The sequence below is a fragment of the Lissotriton helveticus genome, chromosome 12, assembly GCF_964261635.1.
Source record: "Lissotriton helveticus chromosome 12, aLisHel1.1, whole genome shotgun sequence".
Taxonomy (NCBI): domain Eukaryota; kingdom Metazoa; phylum Chordata; class Amphibia; order Caudata; family Salamandridae; genus Lissotriton; species Lissotriton helveticus.
The window spans coordinates 552,128,039-552,145,991 of record NC_136073.1 but is presented as its reverse complement, the minus strand read 5'-3'; the positions used below and the strand labels follow the sequence as shown (position 1 = coordinate 552,145,991).

Sequence of the window (17,953 nt, the reverse complement as noted above, 5' to 3'; positions counted from 1 at the left end):
GAAACACATTGAGGCAGAGGAGGGTTCCTTCAGTCCCTGCTGGGAGGTACCATGGGCAACGATCAGGTTTTGTTGGCATGAACTAATTCTCGCTTCAACTGTAGGGATCTTTTTATTTTATGCACCCATAGCGCCGGTAATAGAAGTCAAAACAGAACAATGAGGCTTATTGGACGGCCTCCGTTTTGCCACAGCCATGGCACCCCTTGAAAAATTACAATATCCTGGACTGCCAAGCCAAAAAGAGTGGGCCCAGCCCAGCCTCCTTTGTGCTCAGACGGGCGTGGATGGGGATGGACCTGGGCTGGGCCTGGCGTCCCAAGGGACGCGATGGAGCGCTATATAGCGCTGTCGGAAGTGAAGGTGCAGATGATTAACAGGGCGGCCTCCAGAGGCCCTGTAGTTTCTGAGTGATGCAGTCCCAAGTTGCAGCCAACAGAAGAAAATGCCTGTCATCATCAACAACGTAAGAATTGTTACATTTGTGGCCTCAGATTTAACTAGAAACGTGTTGCACTGTCAAGTTTGTGCCAGCATCAGAAACTACAGCTGACTTCACCCACCTATCTTTATTTGAATGTCTGTCTCTATATCTGTACATTTGGAGGGGTATCTTTATCTTAGATGACACCTTGTCTGTCTGCAGCTGGAGCCCCCTACTTCACTCGAATCGTGGAATAATTGGCCAAAGAGGTTAGGTCCATAGTTAGTCCCAGGATAGGCTGCTTTGGACATGAACAACGGCTTTCCAGCTTCCGGTCCCTTGCAGGACTCGAGCAAATCAGACACCTTATGACTCATCTCGTGCTCAAACCAAAATGTTTGCCATATTTTGTGTGTTCTCCCTTTTGCTGTGCTTTACCACTGTATGAGGCTAAGAAAGCTCCTGGAAAGCAGAACTTTCTAATGAAGCACATGTTACAGTGAACAAAGATCAAGGGACTGGACCCCTACCTTCAGGTATAAAGATACCATGTGTGGTGAACACAGACCTTCAAACTGGGCAGAGGACTAAGGCTGGACAGTCAAGTGAAACTTTTTTTTATTTTTCAACAGCTGTGCGTATGGCATTTTCTGATACAAGGCTCCCTTGCACAGGATAAGACATGCAGGTTTCAGTCTTGTGCTGGACATTAAGAAGGTAGACCCAGGCAATAGAAGACCATAGCCCGAAACTCTCAGATACAATCCCCAAATAAACTACTTCATTGCTTGGGTCAAGTAAAAGAAAAGCTAGCTTATCTGTAACATCAGCTCTGTATAGTGGGTAACTTCAATAAATTCATACATTTAAAAGAAATGCAACCCTCGCAATGCAGGAAACATGTATTGTACCTTTAAGCAACCAAAGACCTACAAATCCCAAGAATGTAGAACATTGATAATTAGCCCTTCTGTTAATTTTCACGGTCTACTGATGAAAATGGGATCAAGCAATCTGATTTCCATTCCTGTGGCTCCATTGTGAAGGAGGTAGGGTTGGGTATGGACTTAAAGGAAAATTCCCATGGTAGCAAACTGATGCTACACTAATGTAAAATGTCATTCTCCATCATGTGATCTTCATTAATATTCATGAGTACTGAATGTGAAGAGACTAGCAAGGTCATTCCTTTCTAAAAGAGTTGAGAGAGCAGTATCGAACAAAACAGCGGGAAACATTCCAATATGCAAGACTGAAATTATTTTCAAAGAAGGTTCTAGCATTTTGAAGTCAATCTTACTGGCGAGGCCGAGAAGAGAACCTATTTACTTTTAAGACTGATGTATGTGTTTGCCATTTCTTTATTTACTGATAATCAAACAATAGGGCAACCCAATAGCCCCAGGGAAGCTGGGACATATTACCAATAGAACAAATAAGGGTGCTTTCCGCGGAACGTTTCTTACACGAATATTAAGGCAACACCAAGCTTTAAGGGAAAAAGTAGTTACCGAAGGGTATGATGCTACAGTGATCGACCTCTTGTTACAACCGGTGGCATTTGGAACTTTGTCATCCCCTCGAAAATGGCCTGAAACATTCATGTGCAGATGGTCTAATGCACATTAACATGGAATAGTCATTAGTTATTAACCATACTCCTAGTGGATGTGTGTGATTAATTGCATTCATTGCATACCAGTTTTTATGTTGGACAATGTCATTCATGCACTACAATTTATTTTGGCTAAACTACAGGCACAGTGCCCAACCTGTTTGAATTTTCTAGTGGTTTTGTTAGACCTGTTGTACTTTTCTACTAATGTCCCCATTTGTCTTATATTGGATATTTACTTCAGGAGAATGCCCTTTTGCCCAAGGATGGTCTCACACGCTTATGGCTGTAAGAGATTGAAACATTGACTATATCTCTTGTTATCGTCACAAGAATAGGACCTCTCACCTATGTAACTATTCTACTTCATTGGAGCAGGAACCGATTGCTTAGATAGTAGATTTGCTCTTCTTAACTAACTTCTTTGTTTGGCCTATTTCCATACGGTATGTTCCATTATTGTGCGTTGTATGGGCTTCTTATATATGTTTACATGAATAATTGATTTTTGTAATTGTATAACTTTTTTTGCTATTTTGAGCAGCATCCATGGTTACCTTTATCCCCCTTTATTAACTTTTCTTTCTTCCTCAATGAACTCTGTTAAACTAATATCCTTATTTTTTTATTTACAGCAATTAAAGCCTGTTTTTCAAAAACATCTCTGCTTTCATGTGTGCCGAATGCAACATTGTACAGATGTAAGTAAGACTAGAGTCAACCCTTTACTGACAAATGAAAACCCACTGTTAATATTGAATCTAATTATAAACTACAGTGTGTAGTCACCCTTGTAAAGACAAGTTTTGGGTCGCTACAACTTCAACCTCTTAGACAACAGCCAGCATTGGTGGAGAGAGGGGGGGTAGGTAGGTAGGTAGGTAGGTAGGTAGGTTGGTGAAGAAGTTCTGTGTTCAGTGAGATAACAAAACAAAAAAAAGGACACTGACCATTTCTGTGGAATAATTGATTTAAAAATAGGAATGCAAGCATGTAATGATGTAAGGAAAGAGGCTGAGAATGAGATGTTTTCACATGTTGGCTTCAGTATGCAAGCACAACAGTCAACCAAAGAGAAGTATGCCAGGAATTATACCTTCCTGCTACTATATCAGCTATTTGCCAGGGACTGAAGAACAGATCGCCATCATCCTAGGACTGGAAAACACAGCCAGATGATTTGATCTGTGCTGAATTGCTTGATGATGGGCTCATCTAGCATGATTTGCTTGGCGCTAGTTGAAATCAAATGTAATTGGGACGTAAACTAGATTAAGAGAGATTAATAAAAAAAAAGAAGAAGAAAAAAGAGATACAGTGTGCCCTCAGATTATGGAAAACACTAAAATGTTAAGATCAAAAGTATACCACCGTAACTTTTGCAAACTTTCTCATTCGAATACCCAGGAAGGTTCAAGGCTAGGTATATTAAATATAAATTGCTAAGACTGACACAGTAGTAGAGGTATCTTACTAAGACACAGAACAAGATTTAAGAAGCAAATTTGGCAGCTATGAGAGCTCTGAAAACAAGCAAATGACTGTCTGGCACAGCTGCTCAGCAGGTTGGATTGCTCAGCAGCTTCTTCACTTAATTCTATTGGGTGTTCCAAAAGACTAACATCAAAGTTCCCAGCATCATGTTGGAAAAAGAGTATCCCGTTTCTGTTGATCATCCCAGCTCGGCTTAAGATTTTCCCCAAAGAAATTAACAATAGATAGAATATCCACTAGCTCCACCAATGATTCAGGAAATAGGTATAGGATTCCCCAGCCTAATAGTTAACATTTTTACTGCATGGGATATATGGATAACCACTGTTAAGTCCTCTTTGCTACTCCAGTTCATTAGACTTCTTTCTATTCTAGAACCTTCGAGAAAAGAACATCTTTCTAACTGTGTGAGGGTTCCGGTACCTGGGAAATGGAATGGAATAATTAGATGTGTTGGATGCACAATGGGAGTAAGAAAGAATATTGCAGTACTTCAGCTTAGATACAATGACACAATTCTACGGCAGTAAGCAGTTGGAGTCTAAAGAGTTTTTGTTGAGAAATCAGACTGGACAACTAAGCTTAATAGTGCATTGAATATTGTATTCAATAATGTATTTACAATACATTAAAATGGAATTGGAGGAGTTCCTTCAGTGTTGACAGCCGCAAAGTGTTAAGTAAGGACTATCTCAAAACAAGCATTTGCAATGCAATAGGTCTCGCATTAACGCAAATTTAAGCTATTAGCATTGAAAATGACAATGCCTTTAATTTATGTTTTAAAAACCAAAACATAAATAAAAGGCATGGTCAGTTACAAAGCCAATAGCTCAACCTCTCGCTAATGCGAGACGTATTGCATTTCAAATGCTTGTTAATTCTGGGGTGGGGGCAATACAGAGGGGCAGGTGGGCAGTTAACACGGACCTCTAGGCTATGCCAATGCTTGCTTTTTTCTTCCTCTAGACATTGTTCCCGAAATGTTTAACCTTGGGAGCTTGTTAGTGATGAGGGAGACCAGCCCACCTGGTTGAACGTTACAAACCGTGAGTGGATTAAAGACGTGAATGCAGGTCCTTAGTTATCGCTCTGTATTTCCGAGGTATTTCCCATCCCCCACCTCTCCAACTTGCTGGAATCGCACGGCTGTGGGTTTTAAGAGTTTTACCTTGGTGCTCTGCGCGCAGACGGCCTTGCATGGGGGGGGGAGGTTTAGGTGGATTTTCAATTTATTTTAGATTAATGTTTTTGAATGTATTGCTGATGGTCTCAAAGGACTTATTTCCTAAGAGGTGAGAGCCTGGTGGGCCTTTGCCCAGTGTGGAAAACAATGAGCGCATGTTGCATGAAGTGGTGGAATCAGCGCCCGCTGCTAAAAAGCAGCTGCACATTTCCACAATCTCGCACGTTCTGCCAAATAATGCAGGCTTTCTGGGATTTTTTTTTTGGTTATTGTTTTGCGTTTGCACAGGGCACATTTAAGTGCATGTTACGCATCTGGGACAATTGTTTTGCAAACGGCCCTGCTCTTCTTTTGAATTGCACAAATGCATTTATTTTCCTCTGTTCCGAAATTCGCCATATACTTTTAATACAATCTTTTTTTTGAGCTACGTTAGCTGTCCCCGCTTTAATACGTATCTCCAAATGCAACAAAGGCATTTGTAGAACATGTATGGGACAGACTGCTGTTTCATTTCTGTACAGGAAGATGGGAAAGAGAACCGTCCTTCATTTGTGATTTTTGGGTGTTGGCATTCTGCTGTTTCCCTATTAGCCGTTTTTGGTGCAGAGCTACAGAATGAATCGATAGACCACATATAGCACGCACCGGTCACTGTAGGTTGTCTCCGCTGTGTTTCATGGAAATAAATGGTCTTCTATTTACTGTCCTTGGCAAGGATTACGCGTATTTGGTTCCGTCAAAGTGCAAAACTTATTTTTTGTTTCAAGTTGTAATTATCTATGTTAGTGTTGCTACTGCCATTTGCTCCCTGTGTCCTGCACTGAAAGTGGCGCCGTATACAAATAAGTGCAGACAAAGCGGATGGCGCTGGCACCGCCATAGAAGTCAGCATGTCCTGCGCTGAAAGTGGCACGCAACCAAAGCGGACGTCGCTGAAAATGAAAAGAAAAGAGTGCTTACTGTATTTTAAAGGAGAGCATGTAAAGCCGCCAGCAAAAGATCCAGCCCATGTGGGCGGGGCAAAAAGTGGACAGAGCGGTAACCAGGAGGGACTAAAAAGCCTCAGTCACAATCAAAATACACCGCTTACCATAACCAATGACGCAAAATGACACCAATGGAAATAACGGGCGGAGCCGAAACTCGACTTCTTAAAGAATATTGATTCCAAAAAGCCGTCGGAGAGCGAGTAGCGCATGCATGCTGCAACGCCAGGCGAGGCCTAAAAGAGGATTATCTTCACTTTGGCTCGATTATATTTTACAAAGAGCTGACAAATCAGTAACTAACTTCCATCCCATACTGAGCAAAAGCGGTGCCTGCAAGACGGGCGGTCTCTTGAGCACTAATAACCTTGTCAAGTGCTCACTTGAAACTGATATGAGCAAGTAGACGTGAAACTAAAGCTTTGGTGACAAATGTTTAAAAGAAGCTGGCATACGACACAGCCAGTAGAACACAAAATGCACATGCATAGATTGCAGAATAAAAGCATCCATGCCACCCCCTGGGACTCATAACCAAAAATACAAAAATAATCTGGCTCGAAGTCAGGTAGGTCATTGATGGTAAAGAGTAAAAAGAAGCAACACTGAATATTTGTTTAATGAGAAATGTTCAACATTACCTATGCCCACATGGCCGGAGCTCTGTGTCTGCCATCTCATCGCAGCAAAGTGTGCAGCAGTTCTCTCTGATGCTAACTTGTTTCAAAAGAGCTAGCCGTCGATGCCTGAAAAAATGAAATACACAACCCATTATGACCCCCCTCAGCCAGGATACTACCTGCTACATCGAACTGGAATTGATACATGACAGAAATGTGTTCCATTTTCAAAACAAAGAACACTACAACAACAAGTGGTACGCACCCTACTACTGGGTGAATTTAAATGTGAAACTATTGACAAATGTTTACTAAATGCACTGGAACATTCAAAGTACAATTCCGAATCTTATCTTGAACACACTGTACCTGAAACTTGTCTTAGAGTTCACAATTTACCAGTGTGTGAAATAAATAATTCCATGAACTGCTATGTATGCCCTGACTAGAGCAGTTTTAACAATCTTGCACTTTGTCACATTTTCTAGTACCCTGCTTGCTCCAGGCATAATTTGGCAACAATTAAGGGTCCGCTAGACACTCTAGGCCCCCCTCCTCCGCTTTAATTTTGTATCATAAAAAATGCAGTTTCCCATATGCTCTATGAACCCTGTGATAATCTTAAAAGGGAGCAGTCAAACCTACTAAAAACAATACCAATGTGTTGTGTGGTATTTAATAGAACAGTTTTACCAATTATAAGATTGGTACATACGAGGTGTTGAGATTATTGATGATCCGTGGGTCACATGCACAGGTCGGCAGCAAGAGCTTAACTCACACAGTCATATTGCCCCTTCGACAAAAAACACTGGTCGCTTTGAAACTTATTGGGTTACTTTAGTGGACAAATACTCCAGGTGGATGCCATAGAAAATAAATTGCATGCTATTTGAATGATGTTTCCAAGTGTTTAAATGTGCACAGTAGCAAAACTTTGTTAAAATCATTGAATCGATCATAATACTATCCCTTTATCCGGGGCTTGGAAAGTCATCATACGTCCTCAGCCATGTTCATACACTTAGGCCACATCAAAATATAGCCAGCACAATACTTAATCAAGTTTATTTCAACATGTAGAGAGGCGCCACATCAAACAATCTAACTTTTACACCCTTTAGACATGTAAGGCACAAACAATTACCTAGGTACTTTATCGACAGTCTTACTCAGAAACCAGTTCTGTTGAATCATCAAGGTCACATTGTCTTAGGAAAGCAGTAAGTCTGTAGATCAAGGATCTGCCTATTTCTACCAAGCTCAACTACTTACATACTTGGGGAGCATATAAATTAGCTAAATTGGGTCTTTATGGAGTAGTGGCACACCAGTTATTCTCAAACTTAATGACCCAAGGAGGGGGAATTGATTTCTTGGAGCTGGACAGCGTATGTGTAGGAAAATTCCCCTTGTTGACATGGTCACCCCCCACTGTGTGCCTGGTATTTCATGCAATGTTTACTGACATGCACTGGGTTCCTGCTAATCAGGTCCCCAGTGCCAGTGTTCTTTCCCTAAAACAAGTTAACTGTGCAATTGTTCCACAATTAGCAAGACCTTTAGCACCTTGGAAAGTCCCTAGTAAATGGGAGCCCTGGTAACTAGGGCATTGGTCACTAAGGGCTGCAGTATGTATGGTGCCATTCTTAGAGAACCACCGCCAAACACATTCAGACTGCCATCGCATTATATTACATTCAAGGACATATCTACATGAGCAGATTTACCCCTGTACTGTCTAGTTCAATTACTAGATAGTACAAGTGAACAGGGCAGCCATGTTACATGTATGTATTGGGCACTGGTCATTAAGAGTACCCCAAGTACATGATGGCTTCACTGAAAACTATGGTGTTTGGTATCAAACACCTTGTTTTAATAAATCCTTACTGATACCAGTAGTGGATTTATTAAGATATGCACCCAGAGGGCACCTTGGAGGTGACCCCTAAAAACCTGGAAGCCTGTTAGTGTGCTGGCTAAAGTACCGTTGAGCCTGTCACAGTACACAGGTTTCTGACCCCCTGCAGGTGAGAGTCCACACTATGAGGCTATGCCTGCTCCGGAGGAAGGTTTTCACACCTTCTCCAGCACAATAGTAGTGCTTTAGCATTGCAAGGCCATGAGCTTCAAAGCCCCTACCGTCTTTGATATGAGACCTCGGCTTCACCCAGACCTGGGAGATGCCACCCCCTGCCAAGAGGCCCATTTGGCACCAGGACAGATGGGAAATTAGCTATGCAAGGAATAAAATGGGCACTACCAGGACAGAAAAACACATAAGGTGGCCTGCCTGATTTTTCCCATGAAAGAACAATTCACCGTCTTGACTTTGGTGTAATTAGAAACTCTTTGGACAGGGTTATATCCACTCCCCACAGGAGGTGTTCATATAGTGCCGTAGTGACCCCAAGGGTAAGTAGACTACTGGCTAGTACACTTCACTCATCTTAACGCCCTTCAATTCAGTATTTAGGTGTCCCCCTGATACCAGAATGAATATGCTACTTACCAGTATGCATCTGTTCTTGGCATGTAGGGCTGCTAACATTCATATCTAGTGCATAGATCGCCGCCTAGTGTTGGGTCCGGATGATTGCACATTGTTGTCCTGGAAGAGTCTTTGAAGTATCACGAGATAGGTGGCTCCTCCCCTGGACTACAGTGCGCATGGGCATCGACTCCATCCCCAGATTGTTTTTAGCCATTGTGGCAGAGATGGAGTGAAACAGTGTACAGGATGTCCATGCTAATGATGAATGCAAGAGAGTGTCTGCAGCCGCTACGGGCACCGGGGAGGAGGGCGGGCGATATGAATGTTAGCAGCCCTACATGCCAAGAACAGATGCATACTGGTAAGTAGCATATTCAGTTCGAGGCATGTGGGCTGCTAAATTCATATCTAGTGCATAGAATACACAGCAGTCCCTCCATTAAGGGCGGTTGCCCGTGCCAGCTGCAGAAGCTTGAAAAAGTGTCTTGAGAACAGCCTGTCCTACAGCTGCTTGCTGTTTGGAATGCACATCTAGGCAATAATGCTTGGTAAATGTGTGTGGTGTAGACCATGTGGCTGCTCTACAAATGTCTTCTAAAGGAATGTTCCCCAGGAAAGCCATGGAGGCCCCCAATTTGCGTGTGGAGTGCGCCCTTGGGGGTATTGTTAAAGTGCGTTTAGCCTTTTGATAACAGATTTGAATGCATTTAACAATCCATCTGGCTATTCCTGCTTTGGAAATGGGGTTGCCTTTGTGTTGTGCTGAGAAGGCAACAAAAAGTTGTTGTGTCTTCCTAAAGGGTTGTGTTCTGTCAATGTAGTACATTAGCGCCCTCCGAACGTCTAATGTATGAAGCATTCTTTCTGCTACCGTTTGCGGGTTTTGGAAAAATGCAGGCAGGTCAATAGTTTGGTTGATATGAAACTGTGACACCACCTTTGGAAGGAATTTGGGGTTAGTGCGGAGCACTACCCTGTTAGAGTGTATTTGGATGAATGGCTCTTGGATTGTGAGCGCTTGCAGCTCACTAACACGTCTGAGCGACGTGATAGCAATGAGAAAAGCCACTTTCCACGTTAGAAACTGAAGTTCGCAGGAGTGCAGTGGCTCGAAAGGTGGGCCCATCAGCCTAGTGAGGACCACATTGAGGTTCCACACAGGAGCTGGTGGAGTTCTAGGAGGGATGACTCGTTTCAGTCCCTCTAGGAAGGCTTTAATGGCAGGCACCCTGAAAACAGAGAGGTGCTGCCTATTCTGGAGGTAAGCCGCTATGGCGGATAAATGTATCCGAATGGAAGCGTACGCCAGATTGCATTTGTAAAGATGTAACAAATAGCAGATGATGTTAGGAATGGATGCATCTAGCGGGTTGATATTGTTGTCTGTACAGTAAATGACAAACCGCTTCCATTTTGCAGCATAGCAAGCTCTGGTCGTGGGCTTCCTTGCCTCCCGGATGATGTCCATGCATTCAGGAGGCAGGTTGAGGTAGCCAAATTCTAAGACCTCAGGAGCCAGATCGCCAGATTGAGCTGTTGCGGATCTGGATGCTGAATGTCGCCATGGCTCTGCGTCAAGAGGCTGGGTGTGAGATGCAGCCTTTGATGCGGTACCACGGAAAGTTCTAGAAACGTGGTGTACCATGGTTGGCGTGCCCATGTTGGAGCAACTAGGATGAGAGTCATCGAGTGTTGCTTTAGCTTTCTTGCCACCAGCGGAATGAGAGGCGCTGGGGGAAAAGCGTACGCAAATTTGCCTGACCAGTTCATCCATATCGCATTTCCCTGCGATTGCGGATGAGGGAACCTGGCGGCAAAGCTTTGGCATTTTGCGTTTTCCCTTGTGGCAAACAGGTCTATCTCTGGATGACCCCACTGCTGGAAGTACGGGTGGAGCACTGATGGATGTATCTCCCACTCGTGCATTTGATGGCTGTACCTGCTGAGCAGATCCGCCATCTGATTGTCCTTGCCGGGGAGGTGTTCTGCCATGAGGAAAATGTTCCTCTGAATGGCCCACTTCCACATGCTCTGAGCCAGATGAGACAGCTGTGGTGAGTGAGTACCTCCTTGCTTTTGGATGTAGTACATGGCTGTCATGTTGTCCGTCCGGATCAACACGACTTTGTTGCACAAATGTACCTTGAAGGACTTTATCGCCATGAAGATTGCCATCAATTCCAGGTAGTTGAGGTGCAACTTCTGTTGTTGAGTGGACCACAGTCCCTGCACAGTGTAGTGGAGCACATGAGCTCCCCATCCTTGGAGAGATGCGTCCGTCGTCAGGATAATCTGTGGCACAGGCTCTTGGAACGGTCGTCCCTTGCAAAGGTTGTGTGGTTTCCACCAATGCAGAGAGTTGTATGCCCGACCGGTCACCAAGACTAGGTCCGTCAGTCGTCCCCGAGCCTGTGTCCACTGATTTGCCAAGCATTCTTGGAGAGGACGCATGTGCAACCTCGCGTGCGGGACTATGAAAATGCAGGAGGCCATCATGCCTATCAACTGCATGAACACTCTCGCTGGTAGGGAGTGTTGCGGTCTGAACCTTTGGATCAGGGACTGAATGCTGTTGATCCTGGCTGGGTTCGGCTGAGCCATAGCAGTCAGGGTGTTTATTGTCGCGCCTAGATACTGCCGCATATGGGCTGGTTGAAGGTGCGACTTTGGGTAGTTTAGCGAGAATCCCAGACTGTGAAGGAGTTGAATAGTGTGGGACATGTCCGCGGCGCATTGTTGTTCCGACTTTGCTTGAACAAGCCAGTCGTCTAGGTACGGGTAGACATGTATGTTCTGCCTTCTGAGGTGCGCCGCTACTGTCGCCAGACACTTCGTAAACACTCTGGGGGCAGTAGTCACCCCGAAGGGTAGGACTTTGAACTGATAGTGCCTGTTCTGAATGGTGAACCTGAGGTACTTTCTGTGGGATGGGTGGAGTGGGATGTGGAAATAAGCATCCTTGAGGTCTAAGGTTGCTAGGAAGTCCCCTTGGTTTAGCAGGGGAAGAATTTGTTGCAGTGTCAGCATGTGAAAGTGTTCTGACAGTATATACATGTTGAGGGGGCGTAGATCCAGAATAGGTCTGAGGGATCCATCCTTTTTTGGGATGAGGAAGTACAGGGAATAGATCCCTGTGCCTTCCTCCTCCATTGGTACGAGCTCTATTGCGCCTTTTTGCAGCATTACCAAGACCTCTTGCTGCAATAAGTGCAAGTGCTCTGCCGACATAGGACGGTGTCTTGGGGGAATGTTGGGAGGAGTGGATGTTAACTCCAAACAATAACCGTATTGGATAAGTTTTCTCACCCACCTGTCTGTGGTGATGGATGTCCAGACTGGCAGGAACTGCTGGAGTCTCCCCCCGACAGGTGTTGGATGGTCGGGGGGCAGTGACAGAGTCACTGTTTATTTGCGGCAGAGGAACGGGAGTTGTTGTTTCCTTTGCCTCTGCCCTTGGCACTATTACCTCTGTATCCCCCTCTACCCTGCTTGGGGTAGGAGGTTTGTGCACCACCCTTTGTAAATTGTGATTGTTGACCCAAGTGTCCTCTGGTAACACCACGCGCTCCTGAGCGACGAAAAGTGTTTCCCCTGAATTGTTGTGACTGAAGAGCCCCCATGGACTTAGCAGTCTCGTTGTCCTTTTTAATCTTTTCAAGTGTGGTGTCTACATCTGGGCCAAACCGTCTGTCAGGATTGACGGGCTGGTTGAGGATTGTAGTTTGGATGTCAGGCTTAAATCCAGATATACGAAGCCAAGCTTGTCGTCTCAGCATGACGCTAGTGTTAATTCCCCTAGCCGCTGTGTCTGCCACATCAAGTGCACACTTTATTGCAGCGTTTGATATAAGCTTTCTGAAGTAATTAGAAAGAGGCTGGAACTGTAGGTTCTTATGTTACTTTATTAATTAAGATGTTAAGTTATAAGTTATAGTGATAACCCCATCAGGAGCAGCTGTCCTGCTGCTCAGCCGTCACCCAACTGACATTCACAGCACAGCAACATTCCAATCATCCAACATTCTAGATGACATGCATACCAGCTGAGCAGCAGGGAAACTCAAGATATAACATATCTCCCTTCGTTATGGGTACAATTGCATAAAGCAATAATATGGTTGTCAATAAAATGCACTCTAGTACACATAGTCAAGGATATTAAAACAGTGCACCAAAGTACAAATGGACAACACAAACAAAATATTTTAACACATCCTGCAACAAAATATACTAACATATCCCGCATCGCATTACTTCCTGAAATGAACAACTATCTTCATCCTACATCCTTATGCCACTAATTATACAAGTTGGCCAGACTAGTATAACAAGCGAGACACAACGGAACAAACTTTACGCAACAAATATCAGGAAACAACGCGCACACCATAGACTAAGACAAGTACTTGCATAACTCATCCTTACTACGGGAAACCACACATACACACCAAGCACACCCTTGCACCACACGTGCACACAACAAGTATTTACGTAGCCGGGAAACCACGTGCACACAACAAACCCTAATTGGACATATGCGGCAAACAACTTGTGCACAAGCTAATAAGTGGCTCAACAACCTGACGCCAACTTACACGCAACACCAATTGGGAATGAAGCTTGTTGAAATAAACATCAACACCCTAAACATGACCATATACCACATAGTCCTCCAAACATGAGTTAATGAGTCGCCTAACATCTAGACACACTCACACACAACACTAATTGTGGAACAACTCTTGTTAAATTAGCATCAACACCCAAACAACACAACCAAGGGGTGACCATATACTACATAGCCCCCACAAACATGAGCTAATGAGCCGCCTAACATCTAGACATACTCACACACAACATTAGTTGTGGAACAACTCTTGTTAAATTAGTACTAACACCCAAACCACACAACCAAGGGGTGACCATATACCACATAGTCCCCACAAACATGAGCTAATGAGTGGCCTAACAACTCTGACGCCAACTCACACACACCACCAGTGTGGAACAGCTCTTGGTAAATCAAAAACCTACACCCAAACTAACCAAACTCATAAATAAGACTATACAGCAGTCACTCTATACACAACACAATCACATGAAAGGCTTTCTACCCTTACATGACACTCTCCGTTTTATAGTAACTTCCGGTGCGATTTCTGGGACACTTTCCTTTTTATAGTCACTTCTGGTGCAGTTTCTGGGACACATTCTATTTTACAGTCAATTCTGGGCTCATAGGTCAGTTATTGTACTTTTTCTTCTTAATTGACATACTCGCTGCTGATTCTGGGATTCTTGTGTAGTTTCTGTATCTTTAGCTCATTTAATTTAAAAAAAAAAAACAATTTCATCGTTTAAACCTTGAATTCATTAGCACAGTTGTACAATTTCGTTGTTGCTTTCCTTTCCCTCTTCTCCTTTTTTTTTTTTACGATGAATTTCCTAGGTGCCGTCAGTCTCAACATTCCAATTTATAGCGAAGTCTCTAGAAACCATGAAGCGTTTGTAATGAAGGATAAAGGTAAACATTACCATCAAATCCCTTGTTGAAGCACAAAGTCCCCCTGGACTGCCTCTACTTCCGAAAACTACTTCGGTGTTTCTTGACGAAGTGGGAAAGGATAAAGCCGCCTGTCTTCTCCGTGTTTTCCTCACGTCACTTAGCAACCATCATTGTTGCTACGTAGAGACAAATGGCTGCCATCATAGACGTCACCACGTGAGCACGTTACTGAATGAGTCACTCAGAGCTGCGGCTTCTGACCTACAAAGGATGACGATGGCAGCATTCCTTCAGGCAACAGAGTCTCGTGGTAAGCGTTACTGTCTAGTTTCAAATGACGCACTTAAACCAACTGTATGTTGCGCTTGCCTAAATTTACACATTCATTTAGCTGCACAAAATAGGAAAACAACTTGAAAACACTGGACGGTCAGGACTCCACCGTAGCACAACTCGGTCGGTCTCCCAAGGTTTGCAAAGCAATTTAAGTGCAGTCTGTGTTCACTCAGTTCTCTTCCCAAACGCATACGAAAGCAGCTCGATTCCAAAAGCAAACATCACCGAGGTAGTAACTCACACTTTCCCAAATCATTAAACAGCTGACAAATGCCTTTCACTTCTTCTCTGAGGCTCGATTTAATGCCTCCGAATAACCAGCCAACTTCAAAACAACTAAAGACTTGAGCTGAATTCAATCTCTTGAATTACACCTAACTGGCTCTCAAACAGTTCTGCTGGCATTAACCACTTTGATTTGCGCTGTAAGATCATGCAGAGTCCGCGTACACATTTCCTCGAGGCTTGAATTACTGTCATGAGTCTGGCAGATCTGGGCTTCAGGGCGACCGATGACCGGGTCACTGATGGGGTTAAATTGTCAGACAGCACTCCAGACATACTTATAATAGAAAGTCATTTACCTCGAGTTGTTTTCCAATTTACAATACCTTTCAGGATTCTTTTCCCAACCAGGCTTGTCTTCCCTTTTTGTAACAGTCGAGTCTCTGTAATGTCCTTAATATTTCTTCAATTTTCACGTACAGGTTCTTCAATAAATCAGGATAGTACTTTTCCTCTTTTCTTTGTTCTAGTCCAATACTCCTTTTTCTTTTAGATACTTTTTTGAATTTGCACGCGTAGATTCTTCTTCACAGTGATCACCAAATGTCGCCAAATGAAGTAATTAGAAAGAGGCTGGAACTGTAGGTTCTTATGTTACTTTATTAATTAAGATGTTAAGTTATAAGTTATAGTGATAACCCCATCAGGAGCAGCTGTCCTGCTGCTCAGCCCTCACCCAACTGACATTCACAGCACAGCAACATTCCAATCATCCAACATTCTACATGACATGCATACCAGCTGAGCAGCAGGGAAACTCAAGATATAACACTTTCCCTCTTGTATGAGCATTTCGGCTGCTTCCTTATACTCATCAGGTAGATGTTGAAGGAGCTGTTCTAGGGTGTTGTAATGCGCCCTATCGTAACGCGCCAATAGTGCCTGTGTGTTCGCTATACGCCATACATTGGCAGCCTGCGCAGCCACCCTCTTGCCGGATGCCTCAAGCACTTTCGACTCCTTGTCTGGGGGAGGAGCTTCACCCGTAGTTTGGGAGTTTGCCCTCTTGCGGGCATTGGCGACCACCAACGAGTCTAGAGGCAACTGTCCTCGAATATATGCAGGATCTCCAGGAGCTGGTCTGTATTTCTTCTCGATACGTGGGTTGACCACTCGTGCCCTGGTAGGTTCTTTAAAGATCTCTGGGGCATGTTTAAGGACACCTTTGAGCATAGGAAGAATTTTAACCGTCCTTTCTGAGACAGAGAAAGTGTTAAACAAAAAATCTTCCTCTACCGGGTCAGCATGCATGTCCACATCATGATTCGCTGCTGCCCGTTCGATTAAAGCATTAAATGCTGCAGAATCCTCTGTTGGAGATGTACGTGCCCCAAAAACTTGTGGATCATGTACCACCTGCTGTCCACCTTGGTCCCCAGTGTCGTCATATGTGTCCTGCTGAACATCAGGGTCATTGTCCACTGGGAAATTGTATTGGTCGTCTTCATCATCATCATCATCCTCTCCCCCTGATTGGTTTGGGGAAGGTGATGGACTCCTCCTTGGTGGTGGTAGAAGAGGCTCAATAAGGACAGGAATGTCCTGTGCAGTCCTTTTTTTCTTCAGTGGAATAACATAGGATTCCAGTGGTTGGGAAGTGATCTTCCTTTTGTAAAGGGTCAGTTTCCCTGTTTGGGCATCGATGTAATGGTCAGATTGGTCTTTTGAGGCCTGAAGCGCTGAAGGAGCCGAAGTCTTTGGCACCGTTTTAGGTGTAAATGCCTTTGGTGCCACCTTTGGTGGAAGAGTGTAAAGAAGCTTGGCTGATGACTTCTGAGGAGTGTCAACCGGTTTCGGAGCCGATGGCGTGGGAGCCGGCGCCGACAAAGTCTTTTCCCGAATCCTTTTGAGGGAGTCGGTGACCTGTTTAGTGAAGGAGGCGGAGGGTGTTGTAGCCGACGGCTGGTGTCCGGTGACGTTGGAGTCCCTCGGTGTCGACGATATGTGCGTCGACGAATCTTCAGCCGCAGCGTGGCGCGGTTCCGTTGCAGGATTTGGCGCCGACGCCGATGCTGCAGATCCGACAGCTGCGTGCCGATGCGCAGTGTCTGTGGTCTTCGGCTCGTGGCTTGTAGTCGATTTTTGTTCGACTGGGCGTTTAGTCGACCGCGCCGTAGGAGCGTCCGAAGGCGTGGGAACAGACTTCGACGTTTGTGCCGGAGCAACAGAGGCCGACTCTTGACGGACGGCCTTCTTGGAGGACGAGTCCTTGTGCACCTTCTGCGGCGCTGTCGGCTCGACAGCCTTCTTCGACTTCTGTGGTCCGGAGGTGGATGGAGTCGATGAAGGAGCAGGCTTTGATATTGTTTGTTGCACGTCGGCCATTTTAGGTGTTGTCGATTCCGTTAGTTTCGGTTTCGATTTTGCCTGGACGTCGGCCATCTTAGGTGTCGTCGAATCCGTGAGTTTCGGTTTCGATTTCGGCTGGACGTCGGCCATCTTAGGTGCCGTAGAAACCGAAGGTTTCGGTTTCGGTACGTGCAATGGCGGCTCCGCTTGAGTGTCCGTGGCCGGGCGAGAAGGCGGGGCCGGGGATAGCGGTGCGGGGTCGTGGGTAAGGCCGAGTGGCGATCCCATGACCTGAGCCTGAATTAGATAGACTTCGGGGCATAGCTCTTCCTCTGAGCTATCTTCCGCGGCCCCATAAACTTCTTAGTCGTCCCCTACCTCCTCGACGTATTCAGTGTCCTGTCCCTGTCCTTGGACGTGTCCCTCTGGATCGGACTGGACCTCCGTCGACGGAGGCGAAATTTGGAGATGATGGCTACCTCCTTCCAACGCGGGGTCGACGAATATGTCGTCGGGTGCCGGTGTCGCTCGCTGGGCCTCGAGGCGCGCCGCGCGCCGATGCTTGAGCGTCTTCTTTGACCTGAATTTAGAGCAGGCCATGCAGTCGTCTTCGTTGTGGTCCGGTGACAGGCATTTATTACAGACCGGATGCACATCGATGTGTGGATATTTGGATCCACAGATGGGGCAGAACTTAAATGGGCTCCGCTCC

At 44.9% G+C, this 17,953-nt stretch overlaps 1 protein-coding gene across 1 annotated transcript in view; it reads right to left on the bottom strand.

Annotated features, from left to right (window-relative positions):
- Nucleotides 1–17,953, bottom strand: part of RSPRY1 (ring finger and SPRY domain containing 1) — a 220,759-nt gene that overhangs the window by 15,769 nt on the left and 187,037 nt on the right. Inside the window, exon 14 of the mRNA XM_078670430.1 lies at nt 6,350–6,454. Within this exon, the coding sequence (XP_078526556.1) occupies nt 6,350–6,454 (105 nt within the window). The remainder of the gene's footprint in view (nt 1–6,349; nt 6,455–17,953) is intronic.